The 25,466-nt window shown below is 43.2% G+C and overlaps 1 protein-coding gene across 1 annotated transcript; it reads right to left on the reverse strand.

Moving 5' to 3' along the window:
* Nucleotides 1–1,182: 1,182 nt before the first annotated feature.
* Nucleotides 1,183–23,917, reverse strand: WSB1 (WD repeat and SOCS box containing 1). Its single transcript, XM_069614611.1, has 10 exons — nt 23,791–23,917; nt 22,596–22,719; nt 17,593–17,761; nt 15,633–15,901; nt 10,420–10,551; nt 9,368–9,468; nt 5,230–5,402; nt 4,518–4,631; nt 2,667–2,774; nt 1,183–2,200 (listed from the first exon to the last, which is right to left on the reverse strand). Exons 2-10 carry the CDS (start codon nt 22,633–22,635, stop codon nt 2,038–2,040), a joined length of 1,269 nt encoding a protein of 422 aa, XP_069470712.1. The 5' UTR covers nt 22,636–22,719; nt 23,791–23,917; the 3' UTR covers nt 1,183–2,037.
* Between the last annotated feature and the right edge of the window lie 1,549 nt (nt 23,918–25,466).

Raw genomic sequence — 25,466 nt, forward strand, 5'->3', positions numbered from 1 at the left:
GTTACAAAACACACTAGCCAGTCATAAGCAGTTGCAGCTCAAAACAGTTTGTGGTGGTGGCCTGACAAGCACGTGGAAAATATGTAAACCAATTGGGCACAGAGTCACAAGCTACTTAACTCTACCAAGCAGGGGACAGTACTTCAGGGGAGCCCTGTAGCATGTGATGAAAAAGTAGCTGGGTCTGAATCTATATGCTTATGGTTTGTCAGCTGGGCTTAGAAAGATGTTTCTGGAATTTAGAATATTTAATTGTGGCAGCTCACGAGCAGGGGCCAGATGGGATGAACATGCCTATGCAAAGTCTTTCAAATGATGAATCACGTTCACCGAGTTAGACATCAAAGACAATCGGATAACATTACCTGTGTTGCCCTGCAAAGCAATGTATATTGGTCTTTCATGTGCACCCGGGTAGCACACCAAGCAGGGCTTTAGATTAGTAGGATGCTGCAACCACAATCTGCCTAACAAGACTCCAGCAAAACTGGATATAATGTGGGTGATGTAGTGCAATTATGAACTGTGGTGCTATTTTTTTTCTTTTAAAATGTAACACATTCCAAATTAGAGATTGAATAAAATTCTAATTCAGTGCTCAATCGAACCAGAATTACATAGGATACAAGAAGTCGCAGTGTCTCAAACAAAGCAGATCCAACAAATAGGAGTTCAGTCTTGTAATAGTCAACATATCTTTCATAGAGTTTAAAAAAAAAATGATAATGCCCAGATCGAGGATGGACAGATTTTTACTTCAGGACCAGAGTGAAGAAGTTGTAGGGCACCCTAGATATCCTGAGATGAGACAACCATAGCCATACAACCACCCATCTAGTGTATCCCAAATTATACCTCGGTACCTATGGTTTCCAAGTAGTCGATTATAATCATTGCATCCTCTTGCTACTAGACTGGGGCCAGTAACAACTCCTGTGGAAGTACTCGCACACTTTATATTTCCTCCTTGCTATTCTCTGCTGTAAGGATGCATCATGCACTTGCTATGCTCTGCTGTAAGGATGTACGCAAAAAAACATTAACACACGGTAGACAAGGCAGATTTGTTTTTTCCATTTACCACAAGGGCTTTAATGGAGACAATTTACTCAAAACTGTGAAAGCCAAGCCTCTGACGTTTTACTTGGAACATGTATTTGAGTCCGAAAAATGCAATCAACACAGATCTAAAAAAAAGTTTATTTCTTACAAAATGAACACAAATAAAAAAGCATTTTATGCATGTTTATATTTTACAAATCTGCAAATGCAGATAAAAAGCAGACGGCAAGAGCAAACATGTTGCTCATCTTTGGCAGTTAACCAATGTTACCCCCTGAAAAAAAGACACGCTAGAAACAGCAAATATGTACAACGTGACGCTAACAAGAATTTTTCAAGTGATCAATTTTTCATGGATTGGACATTTATGGATAACTTCCAATCACCCCTGTGCCAGAATCCTTTCAAACCAACTGATCAAAATTACTACGTTTACACCAATAATAGAACCAAAATTGTGTGCAGGACCAACTGCAATTTATGCGGCATCATTGGCCAAGCTAAGTTCAATATACAATTTAAATTTGGAAATGAAAGTGTGAAGCACTCAAACGTTTGTGTAGATAAATAACAATTATGTCCAGTGTTCTCTAATGTGTTTACACGTCTAAGTGAAAATAAAGTTGCTGGTCTAGCTGTACAGAAAAGAAAATTTGTTACAGAACGATTTGTATGGTAACATTACATAAACCAGTTAAGCAAAAAATACAACTTCCAGCAGCTTACATACAATTATGTACAATTATGTACATGGTTTCACAGTTATACAACTATAGACAACCAGTCCGCATAAATTGGTAAGAGAATTTTGTTGCGTTTCAAATATACTCCCATAAATAAGGTTTTAAAGCTCAAAACACTCAATGTCGTTAAATACTGTATTTTTTTTTCCATACTTCAAATCTTTAATAATGTAACACTGTAGGCTTAAAGCTAACAATGCTGAGCAGGATAAAGATTATAATGTACTATTTGCTAAATTGTTTGGTAGGAAAGAAACTCCATCATTTTGACAGGGATGGGGAGCTCCTTCACTTTACTAGTCGTCATCACTCTTCTTATCGCCATGCGGCACAAATGCTGAAGGTTAGAAACATGCTTTGGAGTCGACCAAAAATACACATTCCCATCTTGAGTTCTGTAAAATAATGGAAACAACCTTAAAATGTATTCAATAGCCGCCTCGAATTGCAGCATTAATATATTCTAGTTATGCTAATTAGATTGTATACAGAACCAATCACAGTAGTAGTAGTCTTATAGCATCCTATGCTTATCCAAATAGCGGTTTATTGTGCCCGAGTTGTCAATGTACAGGTGAAAGGTTGGGGCGAGAGGGGGAATCTAGCGGCACATGGTGGCCATAAGTCAGGGCCCAAAGTTTGCACTGACCACTAGCCATTGGCAAGTGATCATTTACTTTACTGCAGCATTGATGTCCGGGAGCAAAGGCAATGGGTTCGCTAGTGGCGGCTGTGACAAACCTCCGGGATTTTAATTATGCATGTAGGCAACATAGTTTCGGCAAGCTGAACACTAACTACCAACAGGCTGTCCAACTACTCAGTGAATGTTAGACTAAGCATACATAGAATAATACATACCCAGCAGCTACAACGCTGCCATCAGTTGAAAAGGCACAACAGAGCCCGTTGCTGAGAGGTGCAACTTCTACAGGACGAGTTTCGTCAATTCTCCAGAATCTCAACATCCTGCCACAAATGAGGGGTAAAATATGGTTAGACACTGATTTTACTATCACCAAATGGTCCAGTTTGTAAGACACCATCGTCCCAGTCCTCGAATTCATGTATACAAATGTTGAACCCATCACCCCATCCTAAATCGAAGTGAACCAGTGCGGCTTGGAAGCATATATGTTAATCATGCAGAGTATCAATAAAACCTGAGTAAACACTTAAAATGCATCCCTGTGTTAACTAGAACACAGATCACGATTTAAAGTTGCATTGCAATAAGAATCTGCTCATTTAATCAATTTAAAAAGGTGAATGTGTTATGTAAACACATTCAATGTGGGCCATTGGCAATTAACAGTTAATAAATTGCGGCTTTGTAAAACGAAAAAAAGCTGTAAAAATTAAAACCTTTTGCTGCTCCCATTAGGTCAGAAAGAGGTACTCTTAGGCAAAGAGAAATCCACACAGGAACAACGCAAGGGCTTCAACTAAGATTGAGAGAGATGTTACTTTCTATTTGGGGCTTTGTGGGAAAGGGCGAAAAACTGCTCATTTCAGACTACTGTGGATTATCGCTTAAAAAAGCGATCGTTATCCTAACTTACAGTAGCCTCCAATACCTCCAAGTAAAATGCCACATCATATAGGATGACTTCACATCAGGTATCGGAGATAATATTCCTGGAATGTCCTCTAAGCAGAGAATGTGGCCTAAAGAGTTAGCCATGTTCAAGTTATTTTGCATTGCTTTACTGGGACCAAAATAAGCAGGTAGGACACCTCATCCGAAACCCTAGTTTCCCTGCCTGAGAAGGTAAAACTGCACTGGCTCAATGCATTTTATTTATCAGCTTCAGGTGCAAACTACGTTTCAGGACGGCACGAAATGTTAGCTATAGGTGACACTATTGAATAAAGAATGGTCAACAAAAAGAAAGGGTCCTGCCGAAGCAGAGACATAACAAAAATAGTGGTGTAAATGAGAAGCAGGCTGGTGCGAGATACTCACACGGAATGAAAATTGAAAACAAAAATCGCTAATTGTACAGTAGCATGTAAAACTTGCCATAACCGCAGCCATTCAGGAAAGGAAATCAAACACCTGTGGCACTAGCTAACTGTACTAAGCCATAAAAAATGAAGTAAATAGAATGTTAACTCATTTGATGGGAATTCGGTCAGGATTACAAGCGCATATAGCTTTATATACGTATGCCGCTATGTACGCCCCCTGTCCTGCTAACGTGCCTGGTCGCAGGCACTTTACTGATAACCACCAGATCACGCTCACTCTCCTATACACAGTCAACTAGAACACAGCTATACTATGACAAAATTCAGCCTGGCTGTTCTCATACTAATATGACCCCCCCCAAACTCCTCATCATCCTAATAAAACATAGCTAGCTGAGCACACATCGGCTAGTTTAGGCGTTCTCCTCAGGCCTAACGCAGCCAGAACTCCGGCGTCGACCCTCCAGACTGAACACATCCAACTGATTCCTCAGCACCACACCCACCACTAAGGAGCAGCTAACATGCAACAACCACACCAGCTGCACACATCCAGTGCACCCATGCACCATACGACACACTCTCTCTACTGACAAGAACTCCGGTTCCCGAGGGCGTTCAACCACCAGCGCTTTGAGGTCATACCAATATATAAGGCGCTATATAAATGCCTAGTAACATCAACTGCAGCCTCTAAATATACTTTTGTCTGGTGCAATTATGAAGGAAAACTGTACTTACTGGTCATCAGCAAGGCTTGCAATGTGCATGCCATCATGACTGAAGGAGACAGATTTCACCCAGTGTCCATTAGATCCTCCTGCAAATATTGGGGATGGAGGCGGAAAGAGATGCCTGCGAACAAATTAAGTTGTTAACGCACAACTCATGCAAAGATCTCCACACACACACACACACACATTAAAACTTCTACTGCTTACATCTTTCAAGTAATAGTGTTTGTTATCAAAAACCAGCCCAGTGGAAAGCATGCTTTCCAGAAAAGTAGTAACTCGCTTCAGCAGTGGGATGCACTTAAAATGCCACCATCAAACGTGTGCGTGAGGCTCCACAAATCCAGGAGTTAACTAAAATCCAAATGCCAAATGTGCTCAGGCAGGGCATAGATCCAGATTACCTTGGTCATCCTTACAACGCATAACTGGAGTCAACTAGAATTTCATTTGAACACTGTCCTCGATGTGAATGAGATTCAGTAACATTTCAGAAGGTGGAGGTTATACGGTTGAAAAATTGACAGATCCAAAGTCTCTTGCAAGCTCCCCTGGCCCACTCCCTAATCTAGTTAGGTGACAACGTTGTACATTTATCACGTCTCAACTAATGCACTGAATAAAGCAAATGGTCCTCACATGCACCGGTATTGGATAGCGAAACCAGTATTGTTAAAAGTAACCATTAGTATTGACTGACAATAACTGTAGTTACTCACCCAAATTCTAAGAGAACACATCCTGTATGTGGATCCCAGACAAACACTCTGGTGTCATAAGAGGCAGTAGCCAACAAGGCTCCATCAGGAGAGAACTCACAGGCCACTACATCATTGTGATGCCCCTCTAGTTTACGTATCAGAGTGTACTTGTCCATATCCCAAAGCAAAACCTGCAATGTAAAAGGTTTATGTTGGAGCATCAATCGGAATTTCAGGATCACAAACATTTAAGAATAGAAATTGTGAATTAACTACAAGAATTAAGGAATATGCTCAGTGTCATATCCAACATAATGGAAGAACTAACGTTATAAGCAGACACGTGCAAAGTAAGTTGTGCAAATGTTAATTCTATCAAATTAAAATTGAAGAAAAAAACATTTCGAATTTAGTCACGAAAACAAAACGTCATTTTTACAAGTCTAAATAGAAAAGTAATAGAAGCACCCTTCCACCCTCCCATTTGTAATTAAACTAAAAAGTAATAACTTTATTTCAGTTTGTACGGTAAAATGGTTACTCCAGCAGTATCCCCTTTGAGATATAAGTTCACTCGTTTATAGTAGGCTTGGGTCACCAGTGATTGTAGGAAGAAAGATATTGCAAGAAAAGATTTCACGGCCAGAAGCAGATACCTTTGGCATACAGCATACATTCCGATAAACTAGGATTTATACCAATCAGGATCTGAGAAAATGAACCTCTACGAAATACGGATTAAAAAATAAAGCACAATATGAAAATGGAAGAGCAGCTTCACGTTGCCATGTTCCACAAGATATTTAAGTGCAGTGCTTCTGGAAAGTTACAGGGTGATTAATGCTCCGATATAGAAATTAAAATGGAGCTCGTATTTAATATCTTAATCAGACCCTTCAATTCGGTTACTACCCAAAAAAGTTAGACCCAATAAATAAGTAGCATTGAAATTGTGATACTTGAAAAATAGGTTAAATAATAACTGCATTTAAAAAGAAAGTAAAAGCAGAAAGTGGACATCAACCAGCACCTGCGTACGTACAGTACACCTTGCCGCCGAATGCAAGGTTACTTCGTCCTATGGCAAAGCTCGTCCCCAGCCTGGTAGCCAGAGATGTCACTCTTTCTGCCCGGCTAACACCACTGTGCGCCAGTGCATGGTGCCAGCTTAACCTCAATCACACCCATTTTGCTGCCACCACCTGTGACAGGGAAAGCAAGAAGCTTATGGAAAACACACAGCCTGAAATATGAAATTAAACATCCAGAAAAAATATCTTGCCAATACGGTTTAAACTACACTAACGTAATATTTATAACTAAATAGCAACATTTTCACACAAAAATATCGAACATTTTACCTCTCAGTTAAAAAAGTAACAGGTTCCTACAACTAACAAAACAAAATTGAAACATTTGTCTTTTAAAATGTACTTGCCACCCAATTAACGCATCTGAAAATGCTGTGTTTTGAAATATGCACCCATGGCCACTTGACATTGTGTCTGCATTTTTCTACAAGCAGCCGTACCATCAAAAACCATCTATTCGATGTTCAGTCAGCAACAGACGTTTAACCCAGATTTGTATAAGTCTTAAGTTGAATCTCATGTACATTGGTGCACTAATGCCCAGGAACATGCTGCTCCCTGTATCGCCACAATGTTACTCCATCAACTTGTCATCTTTCTACACATTTTGTAACCCCTCCCAGTATAAAGCACCCATTTATAAGGAATGCATGGGGCTTTTGTAACTGCTAGAAGTATTCTTCCAACTCTCAAAATACAAATATTTAGGCAAGAAACGAAGGCAAACAAATTATGGATTTAAAATGCCAATCATATAGGGATCGCAGAGATGCCATTGCCAATACGTTTTGTCATGCCAAGTGGGCCATCCACTGTAGTAAATGGTAATACAAGCGTCACATCTAAGAACCCCTTGAATTTAAAGAGAAATCAGAAGAGCCAAGAGGATAGATGTCAGGTGGCAAAGTGAAATCTACCTTAGAAACTAAGTGGAATGCAGCCTAGCCACGGTAAAGCAGATGGAAAGCTAAAACACCAGTTAGGCTTGAATCGCACGCGATAAGGCTCAAATGATTTATAAACTAAGACTGCTACGATGAGATGGAGATCCGATTGCTCTCATATAGCGAAAAACATGCAACTTATTCTGTCAAATGGGGCTTAGGCAGGGATCGAAATTAAGATTGGATAAGCAGGAGCAAAAGGCCAGGAGCTACCACTGAGGCACAAGAAACGAGTACATAAAATCCTGCAAATCTGACTCCCACAGAAGATGCCATCCTAACTATTTGTCCATTATTTATGAACTCTTATGCTTTGAAGGAGTGTCCCAATGCTCTTTTATAGATAAGTCACAAATACACAGTGTCGTGCGTTTATTCAGCATCAGTTGACCTGGGGAGCCAAAAGGTAGAGCCTGGAAACAGTTTGCATCAAGCTATATAGGCTACAAGCTGCCCTCAACGTTGAACCCTGGGTTAAGGCCGTAGACTCCTGTCTTGCCAAAGTTCACATGGTACAGTTTCTAGAAAATAAGTTTGGCAAAGTGACTATTGTTGGTCAGGAAGAGTATCAGATTTTTTGGGTGGTCAAAAATATTCACAGTTCAATACCAAGAGGGTGCTTTTTGACAAGAAGACATTGCACCGGAGATTGCTATTATTGCCGTCTGGTTTGCCACAATGAGCTTCTTGGAATAAGCAGAATGGTGCTAGAACATAAGCTTTATTTGGGGAAATAAACGCAAGCACATCTTGGGGCGATCACAAGACTAATACGAACTATAGGGATATAACCCAACGAATTGTGGAGCATGGAACAATCAGTCAATTTAATATTCCACAAGAAATGTAGAAAAGACGAGGCACAATTTACAAATGCCTGGATATTAATAACCATACAAATCTGGTCACGGTCTACCGAGCTTTCAAACAAGATGAGAAACTGCCTAAACCAGTTAGCATTCACAAGAAATATTGTAGCATTGAGAAACTGGAGACATGTTTTAGTAAGAGAAAAGACTTGGCCAGCATCAAAATAATTCAGATGGTTAAAACACCTCTATGCAAAAAGAAGCTGTCTCAGACTGCCCTACAATTCTGCATTCACATGGGTAGAATTCAAATTAGACTGGGATGACAGTAAGATTTCCCAGGTCCATTGTATGAGGCCATTAGCAGATGAACTGAATGATCACTGCCTTTCCCCTTGAAGGGGAATTTAACAGTCCAGCGGTAATTAACCCACTGGACCATACGTTGTATAACCAACCATGAAGCTAGCAAGCTTATTTTGGTAAAGTGGTTTTTCCCAAGCAGAATTTTAAAGAATAAACAAACTTTTGTTTATTAAAACTCTGGGACTGAAAAAGGAGACAAATGAACGAGTACCCAGTCCACAATAAGATTGGTTGGTATCTAAGAGCAAGAGAAAATTATGTTATGCCATCAAGCAGAGGAAGCAATCATTTAATCAGTCATCAAAAGTTAAGGTCAATTACCAGACAAGTGCTGAAGAACCTGGGGTTTGGATATTACAACATTTACTAGAATAAAAGCTTTGGTAGTACTGCTGCTCGCAAAGTCGGAAAACCCAAAACAGAAAACTTAGGTTAAATATCCATTGTTGGGTCAGCCAAGAACCAATGCAAGGTCAAATGACAACTGCATAGGAATCAAAACGTGCCTTTTTAATGCATGCGCCAAAAAACAACATTCCCAAGATGCGTTTACATTTAAAAATTATAAAAACACTAGAGGCCAGTATTAAAGTCTAGCATGGACTAAATATGAACAAAGGCTACGGAAAGAGATTGCTTCCTGGCAATAGCAGGCAGCAAGGCACATGTCCTTTCCATGAAAAATATATATTTTTAAAAGTTCACAGAAAAGTGCTATAGCAACCGTAAATTTAATCCTTCTTGGGGACTAGTTTTGTCCAAAGTATTAATTACTAAGAGAAAATGACCCAGATTCCGAATTTAAGCAAAAACAAACATGTAGTCGAGTCATTTCTACCATGCAGCTTGCAGGCTAATATCCATGCCACTGAGCACACATGTCATACTGCGATTTCAAAGATTTACCCCATTTCAAAATGTACAAAAATAAAGCATGAACACCTACAGCTTTGCCAGCTCCGACGGAACACAGGATAGTCGAGTCAGGGGAAAAGGCACAGCAAAAGACCCAGTTCTGATGACCCCTCAATACTTTCATCATGTTTCCTGCAAGAAAACAAACAGAATCTAACCCTTGCATCCAACCATTACTTTGAGAGCATAAACACATAAATGTAAATCTGATTCCATATGCCAGCCCCTACCGAGGCCAGACATTTGAGGTCCCTGTAGCCATTAGCAACAAGATCGTCGTTTGCACCACTGCGAATGGCTACAAAAGGTATTGTAATACATTTACCAGTGAATCTAGCAGAGTCCGTGTTAAAATTCCCGATTATAAACGCCCAATCATATCACAAAAGAAAATAGATTTATACTTCTCTCGGCATGCAGTCACCTGCTAACAATCACTCGGCCTCAGTCCAATGAAAACATATGGAAGCAGTGATCGCTTGAAATGGAACAGCCGGTGCAAAGATACCATACTAGATAGTACCGAGAACATGCATGCTTTTCTTCAGTGCACACCAAAAAGGCGATACATCCGAGTATGGGATAAGAGTGGTCTAAAAATGAATAGGAATTGAAAAACGTATTCATATATTTTGAATGTATGGAGGACATGGTGTGCCAGAAACGTTGCACAGTAGATTTGACAGTCCTGCAAGCATCTTACAAAACTTTCAAGTAGTTAGTTGACAAACAAATAGCGATGGTGTGTGCAAGCAAGGGATATACAAGTCTAATGCATTGGTGGTAGGTATGGGTTCTCCAGGAGGGTGTTGTGGAGCTTGAGACCAAATTAGATGATACAATGTTGGCTGGGGTGTTTTTATGTCACGAGGAAGGCTTGAGTAGCGGGATATGGAGTTAAGTGGGGTGGTGGGAGGCAAGATATTAAGATGAGGAAAAACATGTAACGCACTTCACACATTTGCAGGTCACGTCAGTATTCCAAACATTACCCCTATGCCTACAGAAAAGTAATTGAAAGAAATCCTTTCAGAGGATCAAACATTACTGCTAAAAAATACAATGTATGACATTCATACCTACCGTCATCCTTCAGGTCCCAAACGCGTAGAGTCTTGTCTCTTGAAGCAGAGACTAAAATCAGGCTTCCATCAGGAGCAAAAGTTAAATCCCTGACGATTTCAGTGTGATCCATCAAGTTAAGGAGGAGTTTTCCTGCAAAAAATAGTTGAATTACTGATCTCGCTTAACCCAGACAACTCTGGCAAAGGCAAGCAATTTTCAAACCAGTGTCGAGGTCAATGCTTCTTTTCTATCAGATCACAAGGCAACCAAACAGCAATTTTAATTCCACCTTCCCAGAGGTACCCTCCTTTTCCTCACCGCCACCCCCACCCCCACCCATAAACTCAGTATCTCTAGAGCTGTGCTACTCTCTAGACTGGACTATTACAACAGCCTAAATCTACTATTCAACCCCTCCAACTAATCCAGAATAGGGATTCAAGACTTATCCTTGGCCTTTTGCCCAGAGACTCTCTCCAGCCCTAAAATCTCTCCACTGGCTCCTGGTTGCTGCAAGGATTAAATTCAAAGCCCTCTGCATCATCCATAAGGCTGTCTGGGAACTGGGACCACATGATCAAACTTGCCCTCACCAAATAATCTTGTTCCAGATCTCTCCGAACCTCAGGCTTCAACTCTGCTTGTCAAGTGCTTCTCTAAGCAACGAGCAGGAGGCTGATCACTTTCCTCGGCTGGCTCCCTCCTCTAGAACAGCCTCCCCCTTCCCCTCAGTCTTGCACCAGATCTCCTCAAATTCTGCAAGCTCCTCAAGACTCCTCTTCAACTCCCTCCTTCCTCCTCTCCCTCCCGTGTTAAACCCTTCAGTTGCTGAGATTGGGGGCCTGGGCCCTTGGTGTCCTGCCCTTCGGTCCAATTGCCTACAGCTTCAGCCCTGCACTTGCCTTTGGGCTCCCTCTGGCCGGTGTTGTCACACAGACCGGCACTTTGTGCTTGCAGGTGACTCCTCTCCTACCATAACAGTTGCCCTGCCACTGGGTCTATGGCACTACCCCCCTTTACTCCTCCCCCAACCCCCCATGTAACCTCTAGCTCTTACTGGGGCTTCTCTCTGCACTTGTACATTCCGAAAGTTCACAAGGCCTAGTAGGACCGCCTCTGCTTTTGCTCATCATTTTACTCCATTGTCTTTAGTTCCTCTTTTGTCCTGTGGGTGCTTTGAAACACAATGTATTGATGTACAAGCGCCTTAAAAATGCACAGTAAATAAAAATAAAGACGCCAGGCTGTGACCATTGTGGAACCCTTACAATTTTGAAAAGAGATGAGTGATTCCAAGTATCGTTTTTTTTCTCTTCACAAACATGCAAGAATAGAAATTGTGAACTACCTACAAGAATTAAGGAATATGCTCAGTGTCCTATCCAACATAATGGAACTAACGTTATAAGCAGACACGTGCAAAGTAAGTTGTGTTAATTCTATCAAATTAAAATCAAAGACAATCTCGGGAGTCTTTCAGGTTTTACATCTTTCTAGTGCAGAAGCTGAAAATGTACTCATTTTTTATGCCAAGAAGGCTTGGCTTTTGACAGTGTAAATTGGACCTTCTTGAATGTTACGCTTGGTGAATTGATGCTGTTGGGGCGTTACCATTAGATATTAGTGCTAGAGTTTGGGTAAATGGGTTACTGTGAGCTCCCTTCAAATTATTCAAAGGTACTAGTCAACAATGTCCTTTATCGCCTTACCTTTTTAACTTGGCTTTGGAACCGTTTTGGCTTTATATGCGAGAATCTCGGGAGTCTTTCAGGTTTTAGGATGGGTGACATTGAAGTTAAGGTGTTGGCTTATGTTGATATGATAATCCTTGGTAATTCTGAAACGGGCGGGAATATACTTCGAGATATGGTTGAGGAGGTGGGTAAGCTCTCAGGATACAGTATCAATTGGGAAAAAAACTATAGTATTCCCAGTCTGTGACACCTGTACGGGATCAATTATTAAACTGGAATTGGGAAAATAGTTCTGTGAAATATCTGGGTGTGTACCTTACTAGAGATATGAAGAGGATGGTTGGGTTCAACGTTGATAAAAATCATTGAAATTCTTAGGAAGGACATTCGCAAATGGGAAAGACTACCACTGTTGGTTTGGGCTTAAGTCATGCCACCAAGATTGTGCTCTTACCCAAGATTGTATACATCATTAAGTCTCTTCCATTGAGAGTTTCCCCCAAATAAATTATTGGTCGGGTGGATAAGGTATTTCAACAATTTTTATGGGGTGCTAGGAAAAGCCCAAGATACTGAGATATCTAATGATTCGAGGGACTTCAGAAGGTGGTTTTGGTTATCCTGTTGAGAATTATTTCAATGGCTTTTTATTAAAGAAATCGTCTGTTTACTTCTCTATGAATAGACCTGTGGTTCCGCTTGGGGCTAGAATTGAGGAAAATAGGTGGAGTCCTTTTCATGTGAAGTTTATACTTGTTTGGTAAGTTATCTCGGCAAGTTGCTAAATTGCAATCTGATGGTCACTAAAGATGCTATGGTCTCTTTGGTTTCTGGTGGTGGACGAGGATTTTTATTTATATGAGGAAGCTTCCATATGGAAAAATCCAGGTTTGCAGATTAATAGGATGTGGAGTTGGAGAAGCTGGATTAATAGGGGCATATTATTGTTGGGAGACATCTGGTATGATGGGAGTATGAAGTCTTGAGGATTTGAAGGTTATATTTGGTCTACATCAGAAGGAGTAGGGAAGATATAATTTGTTGGCAAGGAGTCAGATGTTTGACCTGCCTCCTAGAAATCCGTTAGCAGTGATTTTGAAATCTTCGAGTTGTGTGAGACATCTTGAATATCTGATGTTGTGTTGGATTGCTAAAGTCTTCTTAGTTGCTGTCAGACTGATATTGATTGCGAGTCTGGAAGACTAGGAAAAAGCCGTATGTGGAAGATTGGTTAGTTCAACTGCAAATTCCTTGTTTTGAGAAATTGAGTAGACTACACAAAGAGGATATTTATGATGAAGTGTAAAGTAAATTCAATGAGTTTTATGCCTGATGCTCTGTCAGAATATTTATATATATTTTTTTAATTCATCTATTGCTTATTTTCTTTGGGCGGTGGGAGGTGAGGGTTGATGTTTGTTGTGTCTTTGATGTATTCTTGTTAGTTAAGTGTAAGCAGCATTTAGGATAATTAATGGTGAATGGTCAATTAATGATTATAGTGTTTTTTTTCGCACTGTATTTGACTTCTGTTTATTACATTTTATATTTTGTTATGCTCTGCATGTTTAATTTATGATTGTCTGTTCTGAGTTGTAATTACTTTGAAATAACCTAAACAAAGATTAAAAATAAAACCATGGAAAAAAGGGCTACATTCAGATCTCTCCCAATTGTAAAATAGGTTATCCCCTTCCATCATGCCCCTTAAGTGAAGGCTCCCCTGGTAGTTGGATGGGCTCAGAATGGAGAAATGCCTCCATGAAAAATCATGCCCAGTTAGTGATTGATAGGACAATGGTCTTTGCCTACAACCAGTTTGATTAGATAATACAGTACAGTACAGAACAAGTCACTGCCGACTTTAAAAAATGCCATCCCGAGTTGCATTCAGAATGACACGTTGCAAACGCTACTGGTTCAATGCAAGAGGCTGTTGTGAAACGCCAGACAATGACCTACATCTTCCATATGCCATCTGACGCCACTAGAGAAAATCCCCATAAATCAACAGATATTAAGTCAGTGGAGTGAGAACGCAATGTTCGTCAAGCTCAATATTACAAGCATATAAACCAGCCCAACCAAACAATCACCTTCTCCTCAAACTTACAGCACTGAAGCTACTAGACCCTTTTCCATTCTCAACATTTCAGTTTTGGCTAGTGCAGCAGTAGTTAAAACAGCAATGTATTTTAAATGCTAATTTGTATAAGCCGCATTTTTTTTCTGAACGCTTTTCAAGCAGTCACTTTCTGGAGGTTTTAAATCCGAAAAAGCTTCGAAGAACCTTTTTGCAGCTGGATAGATTTACACAGCCAGCATTTTAATTTCTAAAATTGTGTCGACAGCTAACCAGGGGTTTGGTCACAAATGTTGCTGCCCATTGAAAAGCATAAAAACGTGCAAAAACTATGCCAGTTCAAACGTGGCACTGAGCAAATTGCTCGTTAAGAATGAAAACATGTGGTGTGTCCTCAATGTTAAGGATGCAGCCCAAAAAAGGCTTGCCTTCCAGCTCAACATCCTGCTCGATCGTTACAAAGTTCGAGGAGAAAAAAAAAGTGTTTTAGATCCACGCACCAGTGACCGATTCCCTTCAAGGGGCCGTCTTGGGAAGATACTTGCCCTGACCAATCGCTGGAAAGTTATGGGACCCGCCCTTGTGTCCAGAGGTTCAAAATTAATTATTAGCCAACAGCTACATAATTGACCACCAACTACAAAGGAACAGCAATTCCAGAAAGGCAAAATTTCACACAAGTAGGCACTATAGATTTAAAGACTACACGATGTTCCCAACTGGCTTAGAGTTATTTATGCAGTCATGGGATGAAAACACTTCCTGTCCTAAGGATTTGTAACAACCAAAAATGAAGGTAATATGCTAGCCAAAAGATAGGAAAACCACCACTATGACAACAGCATTAAAAAAATGTAACAAGGTCTGCAGAGGCTAGCAAAGGGAGAGGGAAGCTGTTGATAGCTTCCTGGTAACAAAGTGACAGGGTCCACATAATGCATAACTAAACAGGGTTCGAAATTGAGGAGAGCTGGGAGCTATTTAGCCCCTTCTTATAACATAGAAGAGCCAGGCCAACTGATGCCGACCAAACAACTTGTGAATGTAACTGTGTATTTGGGACAATCTGTAAATAAACAAAGCACAAGGGAACAAATAATGGATACTATTATATGTTTGCATTTTATGTGTTATGTGAAACGCTGTGTACTAGCTCCTTGTTCCCAAGTGGCAGCTCCTGGCGACTGCTAGATACCCAGGAGCTGCTTGTAGCTCCTGCTTATCCAATCTCAATTTCGAGCCCTGCTAAAGCACCTGGAAATAGTGAATGCGGTTATTAGTGAACTTTGTTGTGGACTAGGAATGCTCAACCCCCATTGTAGGGAAAGGCATTTTGGGCAAGAGTGCACAACTGAGTGGTCATATGCAGGTATTCAGTTTGACCTTCATGTATTAGAGAGGAACAACAAAAAGGAAGCACATTCACAAAAACTTCAAAAGCCATGTCAGTTTACCTGTGTACACATCCCATATTTTGATGCGCCCATTGTTCAAGCCTGTGGCAAGTAAAAGCTGGTCCTGCCCAAACTTGAATCGATGCCATTCTATGTTCACACATTGACTCTGCTTTTCTGGCACCGAGGAACCAAAAGCAAGACTCCAGACTATGTCCCCGCAATCAATTGTATGTTCACACGGTTGAGTCTTCAGGCTACCATCGCTGTTTTGTCTGGATAACTTGGGGATACAAGAAGTGATAGAATTCTTGATGCCACCCGCAACACTGAAAAACAGTTGGAGAAGCGACATGACCAAATGTACACGCTTTACATTGTAAAACTTGAAATGAAAGCTGTGCAACTGTCCGCCAACGCTACCATGCAATGAAGACAGGCCAAAACGTGTGAAAGGATTAGTGGACACGAGTGGGGCACAAACCAGAGCCCTGCTTACCAAGTGCCCAACATTTTGCACAAGATTTTTCCTATATTAGATATGTAGAATGCCCAAACCAACCTGGGTGGTAGCTACAGAAAAATGCCAAAAAAAATGCTCTTCCTCCTGCCTCCACCTTTTATATTTTACTAGGAAAGTTACAGGTGTTGTCGATTCAAATACATCCCCTGCCCCCAAAGGATTAATTTTCTGAAAAGCAAATGCTCAATTGTCCTGTGCACTCAACTGAATGAACTTTGCATAGTTCACTTCAAAGTTAACGTCATATGACGTCACTAGCCCTAGTGTGTTAAGCTCCCCTCACCAATTTTAATAAAATAATAAGTGTGCCCTGCCCCAAAGCACCACTAAAAAGTCAGCACGGACCCAAAACTAATTTAAAAAAATAAAATAAAAACATTGAGTTTTTAACGTGCTCCAATGGTTTGCATGCAGTGCTCAAGACCAATTCAGCTTGGTGAATTAAGCACTCACTCTGCACTTATTTTCAGCCTATAGGAGACGGGTTGAATTCAGGCTGTGCAGACTAACCCTCATCCTCCTTAAATCTAAAAAACGGAGTACTATTAAATGGGTCGGTTATGGCATCTATTGCTACATGGGCCTAGGAGTTGGATCAAAAACTGTATTGGGGACACAAAACCGCATAACTACAAAAAAAACCCTAACCTACCACAAATGATCAATGCAGTGCACAGAAAAGAAATATTGTTTAAACATAAGTGAAAATTGAAAGGGGCAAGCAGAAACCAGTACCTTTGCTCATTACATGTTTAACTAATCACAAATTAAGCAATTGAAGTGCTTAGTTTAAAAAGGCACAAGTCTGAAAAATGACATTTGCTAATCTTACATTATGTGGGCTGTGGCGGGGCGGGATCTAGCGAATATATGTTATTCCCATTGACTTTTTTTTATCCCAAAAAGCACTCTGAACCAGACTGAAAATATCCTTAGGCTCCTTTATCAAAACTCATTAAGGGAGGACAGAAAACAAATAAGACCTTTGCAAATGTTTGACAAAAACACACCAGAATCCAAGCATGTGTTAATATCAGAAACGTGTACAATCCCTACCGACCATGAACAAAATGGCTCCAATTCTGCATAAGCCATTACCTCATTGTGCCACATGCCCTAGTCCTCAAAAGATTGAGTAGCACTAAATATAGGATAGCAGTAAGAATGACTACTAGTGAGCAATCTATGCATTGTATACCGGTCTATACACTTTAGAACAAACAATGCAATGCTTGTGCAAGTGAACTCCCGGTGTCCATATTAAAAGAGCCTCACGTGTACAGCCAGGAGACAATTATCCAGTAGCAGCGGGGGTCTGCGACCTTTGTCTTTCCGGATGTTTTGGACTACAAAACCCATCATGAAACCGCTGCCCAGCAGTAGCTGGAGAGCCGTGGGTTGCACACCACTGTGGAAGAGGGTGAACGACAGCTAATGTGTTTCCATTCAGAAAAGAAACTACAGTAGTTAGTTACACTTATCAAAACAAAGTCTTACAAGTTGTTAAGGCACTGGGACCAAGGAACCAACTTCACTGTGCGATGCCCTTGAGACCACGCAAAATAGGAACCATCCGGAGCAAAGGCAACAGTCCAGTTTTCACGCCCATACTTCTGGGCGAAAGGGGCTGCCGGTGTTACGAGTTCTCCTATGGCGCGTGTTCTCACTGAAAAAACAAGAAACGAGTTAGTAAGATGGGTACAATGCAAACATTCCCTCCCCCCACGTGAGCAACACGTCTAACTCCTGCCAAGTTGCGTCAAAAGAACGACTACATTTAAACATTAAGAGTAGGCTACTGTAGTGTGCAAGATAAACTAACTTTTGGAACCACACTTCATTCAATGCTTAGTCAGATCAAGTTATGCGTCATGAACCCTTTTCCAAAGGCGCATCAATATATATTTTTGAATTAGGAAAGAACGTATTCAAGCAAAGGTGTGCGCCCGACCACGATGCTTTGGGAGCCCGTTAAGGCGACGCCCTGCCCAGAGCAACATTACTAGTGAGCAACAAGCCACGCTTAAAGCGCAGGGGGCGGGAGTGTGGAGGCGTCACCGGTATGTAGAATCAATCATCATGGGGGAGTTCATTAGCGCACCAACGTGAACTCGCGGCTTGAGGAGCCGCATAAAGGGCAAGCAACAGTCGATAAGCCAACACTAACCACGAGGGCGTGGTGTCCCACTCCTGAAAAAAGGGGCGGTGGTGTGTGTGTACATGAGAACCTGTCCCCGAGAAATGGCTGCGATTCCGCGAAGTAGCCAGGCTCGTCCAGCTCGTGCTATGCCCGACTCAACTCATAGGCTTTAGTTATATTGGACTAAACGCTACGCTTGTCAAGCCGCCTTCATAAAGATATTACATAGGCACCCAGCATAACGCCTGGTTACTCTTGCAAATCAGGTAAAATAAGTCTAACTAAAACGTCCTTTAGGATTGCCGACAGTCTCATCCGAAACCGCCCCCAATAGCAGAAGGTAACTGCATAACAGCCAAGCACATGTGGCATACACGATGTACACATCTGGAATGCTTATATTGCAGGCGTGTTTCAAGAAAGACGGTCCAGCGGTATTGCTAACGGGTGAGGTTATCAAAAAAAATAAAAAATAATCAGCAGTTGTGAATCGGTGTCATTAAACCCAGGGAAGGAAGTGGGGTGGAACAAAAAGGAGCTGGGCTCCGGAACGCCGTTCAATGGAGACATGAGGCATAGTAAAACGGGTCAAGCTGTGTTGGTCTTGTACTTTTGCACGTATTTGACTGTTATGGTGAATTGTCTGAGCGAGGACAGCGTCCAGTTTGCATTGCATGCTCCGAATTAAGGAATGCTTCTATTACGATCAGTCATGTTTGATAAATGGGCTTCCGACATTCAGTGCACCCGCATATGACCCCCCTAGCTATGCTCCTCAATTACACCCACGCCACTCGACAATCCGTGTAACCGCCAACCCAAGGGCAAGTTCCCCAGTCATTGTGTCTATTCCCAGCACTGATTAAACTCCATTGTTTCATCAGCAGCTACCTTGACAGGAAATCCAATTAGCACATTACATTGAGTTTTGACCTCCCTTCAGCCGATCACAATGCAGTCCATTACTACCGATATGGACTGCATTCAAAACGCTGCCACTTCATAATCAGGCAGAACAAAACATTCTCTGCACTTACACATTTGCCAAGCAATCGACGGTAACATCCAACTAAACACACCAGAGTGAAAATGCGTTTTTTACTTAGAGAAACACTTTATCACACAAAAGCATGCTACAACTAAAACTGTTGCAGTTCAACAAATACAATGTATATCATATTGTTAACTACTACAACATAAAAGCACCTTTACTAAAAGGTTTTACTTAGTGTGCTTACCATTAACATCTTCGAGTTTACCACCACTACTCCAAAAGCTAAATTGTTATTACGAGAATGTCCTAATAACCTATAAACCTCTGGAAATGTCACTACATCTTGGGATAGTGCCCCTCCCCGAATTATAATCCGAGATTAGACCATTTGCCAGTTACATACTGCCTTTCTGGCAGCCTCAAGCCATCACACCTCCCTCGCACCTCGTTGCCTTTTTAGTCCAGGCATCCCCGACATAAACACCACGGTATTAAAGAACAATAAATAGATTCGGACATTGTGTTTCGGCCCTCTGCTGGCTGCCTGCCCCGTAATAATGTGCATATTCACTACCACATCAGCCAATTTGACTTAAGGGCAGACTATTGCTACGGAGAACTAGTCCGTTTTAAATTCGATAAACCAATAATTTTCAAGTTACAAATGCACACAGTATGCTGCAACGTAACACCATAGGTTGTGCAACAAAATATCCCCCCTCCCCGACTCCGAAGTGACACGCAAGCAAGTGATAAACATGCAGGTTTCATTTTGTCCATTAAAAAGATGTACGCGTGCATTTTTTGTAAAGAAACATGCCCGTTAGCAACAACTCCCCACCCTCCGGAACAATAGTACATCCAGGAGGTCGAGTCCCCCCCCCTGCTGGGCCCTGGGGAGCAACATCTTGCCCTTTGTGGCTGCCCCCATGCCCCGGACCGCCACCCGAGCTTCCCTTGCTTTCCTTAATCCCTCCTCCCAGCCCACCCCCTCCCGATTGGTGGATCCTCTGTGCTCGTTGGGCCTAGCGGCCGCACTGCACCCCACTTATCTCATTTACATCTAGAGGTGCAGGCGAGTGCCTTCCCCCAGGAACCTCCTGGGCCCTGGGGAGCAACATCGATCGCCACCCACGCTTCCCTTGCTTTCCCGTGTTTCTTTCTCCCTCCTCCCGGCCCCTTCTGTGATGGCGGAGCCTCTGTGCTCATTGGGCCTAGCGGCCGCACTGCACCCTACTTACCCCCTTTACATCTAGAGGTGCAGGTGAGTGCCCCCCCCCCCCCAGGACCCTCCTGGGCCCTGGGGAGCTACATCTTGCCCTTTGTGGCTGCCCTCATGCCTCGGATCGCCACCCGCGCTTCCCTTGCTTTCCCTGCATCCCTCCCAGACCGCCCCTTTTCCCCTCCCAGCTTGGGTTGCTCACTGTTCATAACCCACCTCCCCAGGACAGCCCTCTGCCCGGCAGCCCTTAGGCTAAGGGCCCAGGCAAGGGGCGGCTCCAAAGAGTGTCTACAGCGAAAGCCAAGGAAGTCAGCTGACACCAACAAAAACTTTAAGTGTGGCATGGGTGGGGTGTAGAGCAATTACTCTACTCATGAAAGCCCCTGCCACTCTACCTTACCTTTCCGTAGCGTAGACTGCCATAGACTTACACAATGCATACTCAGAGAGACTTGTGACCACTGTAAATGTTGCCTTGCAACACATACTAACTTCCTTGCCAATGTTAACCAGTGCCACATCTGGAAGGAACTAAAGATTAGACTGCGTCGCATCTGGGTGGGATAATTGTTAGCATGTGAGAGAATCATAACCTTAGCTTGCGTCGCAACTAAATAGAAATATGAATGTTAGAATGTGCCACACTTAAATGGAATTCTTAACCTTAGCCTGTGTCACATCTGGATAGAAATGTTAACTAGTACCATACCTAGAGAGAACTATGCAGATTAGCCTGTGTTGTGTCTAGAAACAGTACACAACAGCTACCGAATGGACCCACCAGGCTGAGGCCGCCAACAGCACATCACTGCTCTCTTGCACTTTTCCAGCTTATTCCCGCTAACTCGCCCCCTCCTTTTTTTTCAAAGCTGCCAGAGCGCCACTCCGGTGGCGATAGTGTGCGGTACAAATATCCTTTAACATACAAACACAGCACGACACTGGCTGGTGCGCAGCCAGCAGCAAATCCAGGCGCTGGCTTGGGAGGGAAGCAGAGGGCAGAACACAGCCAGGAGCGCTGAGTGAAGATGGGCCCAAAAGCGAGAGCCTGTCAAATCTCTCACCTCGGAGAGCAGTCTAGTTTATAAAATATGAACTAGCAGCAGCAATAAACCTGCGTTGGTAAAGAAAAGAAGCCCGCACGGCCCATGTATCCCCCCCACGCCCCATGATAAGGCCGCCAAAAAACACATTCTCGACTTAAACCCTAATCCTGCATCACGTCAATTGTTTCAGGACAGCTTGTTTGAGGGAGGGTTACCGAGTACAGAGCAAAGTCAGATCAGATAGTGGGCATGAAGGCACTTTGAGGCAGTGGCGTCGCTAAGGGGAGGCCCGTTCCCCCTCTACCTAAGGTGAGCAGTGACTGTGTTCTCTGTTAGTGGTGTTATTTGTAACAAATGTTATTTGGAGCAAATGTCTGCAGATCACATGGCAAAACTCCTTTTGTCTCAAAGGGAGCAGTGATGGAGCAACTTGCAGCCCCTCCCATCAGAATGTAGCCATGAGAGTGCTAATGATGGGCCATCAGTCACTGAAAGGGTTCGTGCCTGCCATCTGATGGAAGGGGGGGTACAGTGTGGTGTTGGTATGCAAGTGCTTGTGACGTCACACAACCCTCATAGGTGCCCCCTTACTTTTGTTTTTGGCCCCCTCTGTGCCCCTCCTAAATTTGATTCCTGGCGACGCCATTGCTCGGAGGGCATTGGGTTATCACTTATGACCCCAATGCGCATAACCTGTCTTTTAAAAACGAGCCTCCAGACCAAATTCCCAAATGCGGAGGCTGGCCGCCACCATGAGCAATACGCTCTCTGTAGCGTATTAGGCAATGTAGAAAACATAACATTCACGTAACAACCCACACACCAGTACTATACAAAGTCTCGGAATTCATGTGTGTGCTCTAAAAAAGGTAAGGTGCTCATGCAAACGGAATGAAGACAGTTCATTAGGACACAGTACCTTACAGAACCTACCCCCTACATAAAAAGGCACAGCAGCGTTTTAGGAGGCTGAGGTTTAATGCTGCTGAAGGGTTGATTTGACGTTAAGAAAATAAAACAAAGCCTATGCAGTACATTATATACGCGCTAAAAATTAAACTAGAGAAAAACATGTTCTTTGATTTCTCTAGCACTTACCAACGTCATCTTGGTTGACAGAATCGGGAAAGCTGGCCATCTAACTGGAGCCTCTACACCAGAAACCAAAGCCGACTGGAAGGGGTTGGACGATGAGCAAAAGGACACGAGACTGGAACGCTGCCTGGAGGGTGGGGTAGGGAGAAGACAAACGTCAGGCACATCACGTACACCATGGGTGATCCAAGGGCTGGCGAGGACGGCCAGGGCGTAAGAGCCTGGCAGGGTCAGATCTGGCAATTTATGGGCATATATAGGCCAGCACTCGCTCCAAGGAGAGCGAGTCATGGCGAAGACCCTGTGAAACCAGCCCTACTGTGACACGAGCACACAGAAGTCCCGGGAGGATAGCTCGGCGGCAACGTGCTCGCCTTGGAAACCCCGGGTCCGCGCTTAGAAACCTCTGGGTATTGAGTGCGGTGTGTGAGCGCTTCAAAAATGCTAAACAAACATGCTAAATAAAGAATCCAAACCCACGACTACATACTCAACCCGCGAAGATGGGAGTAATGAGGCTCAAGCCTCAGTGCCCAATAATCACTGCTGGTGGATAAAACCTATCAGCAGAAGACAGAAGCAAGGGCTGGCTAGTGGAGACCACCCATCTTTCCAGCCGGCTTTAATCGTGTTGGACACGGGCACTGGTAGAAGCCACTAGAGGGCAGACGCGGGGCGGACCAACGCTGCTCTAGGGACGGCGGAAGGCCACATACAAGGAGGGCGTGGGGACGGGCTGCTTGCAGTCAGTCCCACAAATGCCGACTTCGGGGACCTTTAGAAAACCATGGGGGGGGGGGAACCAAAACAAAATCAGCAACTGGACATAGCAATGGGTGCTTTTCTTTTTTTTAAAATAAGATTTCAAATAAAAATATAACTTCCTCTTGTGCAGCGTGCTCACGCGCGTACATCGACGGGAGAGCAGCGACGCATCAGGGGGGCAACACGAATTCAGCGCGAGAAAGAAAATGATAAAAAGGGGTGTGGGGTCCGACCAATCCCTACGTAGATCTGCCAGTTGGTCAATAATGGTGGGGGAGGGGCGCAAAGTGTCAAGCAAGACACGCGCGGTGTCTGTCGTCGCATTTTTTTTTCAGGAATACGAACAGATAGAGCCACATAAAAAAAAAAAAACGAGACGAAAATAAGAGACTCGAAAAGCCAGCGGCGAGACTTCGCGCAGAGAAATACCGACCTTAATCCCTACCGGAGATCCTGCCGCACACTGACGCCTGACGCAGCGCGGCGACGGGTCTAGCATAGTAAAGGGGCGTGGCCCGCAGACGTCAGGCACTAGGAACGCCGTCAGGCACAGGGCCCGCTGATGAGGGCTGGCCCGCACCACGTGACCACAGCCGGGCGCCGCTGCCATTGGGCGGGCTAGGAGGCCCTGTCAGCCCAACCCCATTTATACCCGCCCCTGCGAGACCTTAATTAAGGTAACAGGAGTGCTGCAGATCAGTGTTGAGAGAGCGAGGGAATGAACGCAGCAGCAATTTTCGGATGGTAAGCCTTTAAAACATGTGAAAGGAAAATTTCCGTGCAAAATGGACCAAAAACATATTCGAAAACGACTCAACCGGTTAATGACTTGATTTTGAGCTCGAAAATACAGATTTTTCCAAAGTAGCGCCTAGGGAAGTCGTGATTTCTGTTGGTGAGGTGAAGTATTGTACTTACAACAGCATAGAGGAAAAACCTGAAATAACCAGACGAAGCAACCCGTTCTATGGTGCAAGGGAGAAGGCGTGTCTTAACAATCATGTGATCCTTTCAGCCAATCATTCCCCGGCTGTGCTAATAACTGCCTGAGTCTGGAACACTCGACTTCTGAAATGAAGCTGTTCCATGTGTAGTCCCGGCAGTTTTCTTCAGTCCACAGGAAAAGCTTGAAACCAAATTCTATCGGAGTTCTTGGTTTCCTGTATTCCTTCCTCTTTTTATCTTCATGCTTCCCAAGCAAGTATATTCTGGTTGGGACTTGGGAGGCTATGGGGCAGGCTGGTTTAAGAGAGGTCAACCAACTCTCGGATTATACTTTCTTCCTTTACTGAAATCTTGAGCAGCATACAAAAAATGTTTAACAGTATCAAACATGAAAGAGAACAACAAAACCAAAACTTAATTTCCCACAAAAACATCCCAAGGGTGTAATTCGTTCTCTTTATGTCCATGAATTCCAAGGTCACATGACTCCATCCACCAATACCATCCAACACAGTCCCTTATCCTCTGCTGTCCTACTGTGTCCTTCCTCTTTCTTTGCTGCTCGGGTAGCCAGATAAGGGCCTTTCTCTGTTTACATATTTACGGAGTGTCTTATATGTGGTGAATGAATTAATGTATTGATATTTCATGATAACTAGGTCATAGGTTAGCGGAGCGCACACAGTGTTAAGATAGGATTTGGTGGAGAATATCCGCACGGCAAGGAGAACAAGTGGTGACCGTGACGGGGCCTCGTAGCTCCGGTGGCGCAACTTCATAAGCTCAGCAGCGGGGGCACTGTGGCATGCGACGACAGAGGAGCGCGACGGGACCGCAGAAGTTCCGGCGCTCTGTATTCGCAGCGCTAAAGTGTTTGGCGAAACGCAGTGCTGAGGATAAAGTGGTTTTAGGACATTACTACTCGTTACGAATTATTACGATCAGCTGAATGAAATAAGCAGCTGAACGTGGCTCCATTGCGCCATCTATTGGCTGACCAATTTATTGCCCCCCAAAGGGGCCTAATTGAGAGTAACTGCTCCGTGCAGGTACAGAGGCAGCAGCCAAAGATAACAGTAAGTGCTAAGCACCAGAGAACGGGCATAGACCCAGGAAAACCTGTTTATCACTACTCGCAGACCCACTTAGCTGCATTAATAAATG

This window comes from Ambystoma mexicanum, chromosome 9, assembly GCF_040938575.1.
Source record: "Ambystoma mexicanum isolate Mex_15411 chromosome 9, UKY_AmexF1_1, whole genome shotgun sequence".
NCBI lineage: Eukaryota > Metazoa > Chordata > Amphibia > Caudata > Ambystomatidae > Ambystoma > Ambystoma mexicanum.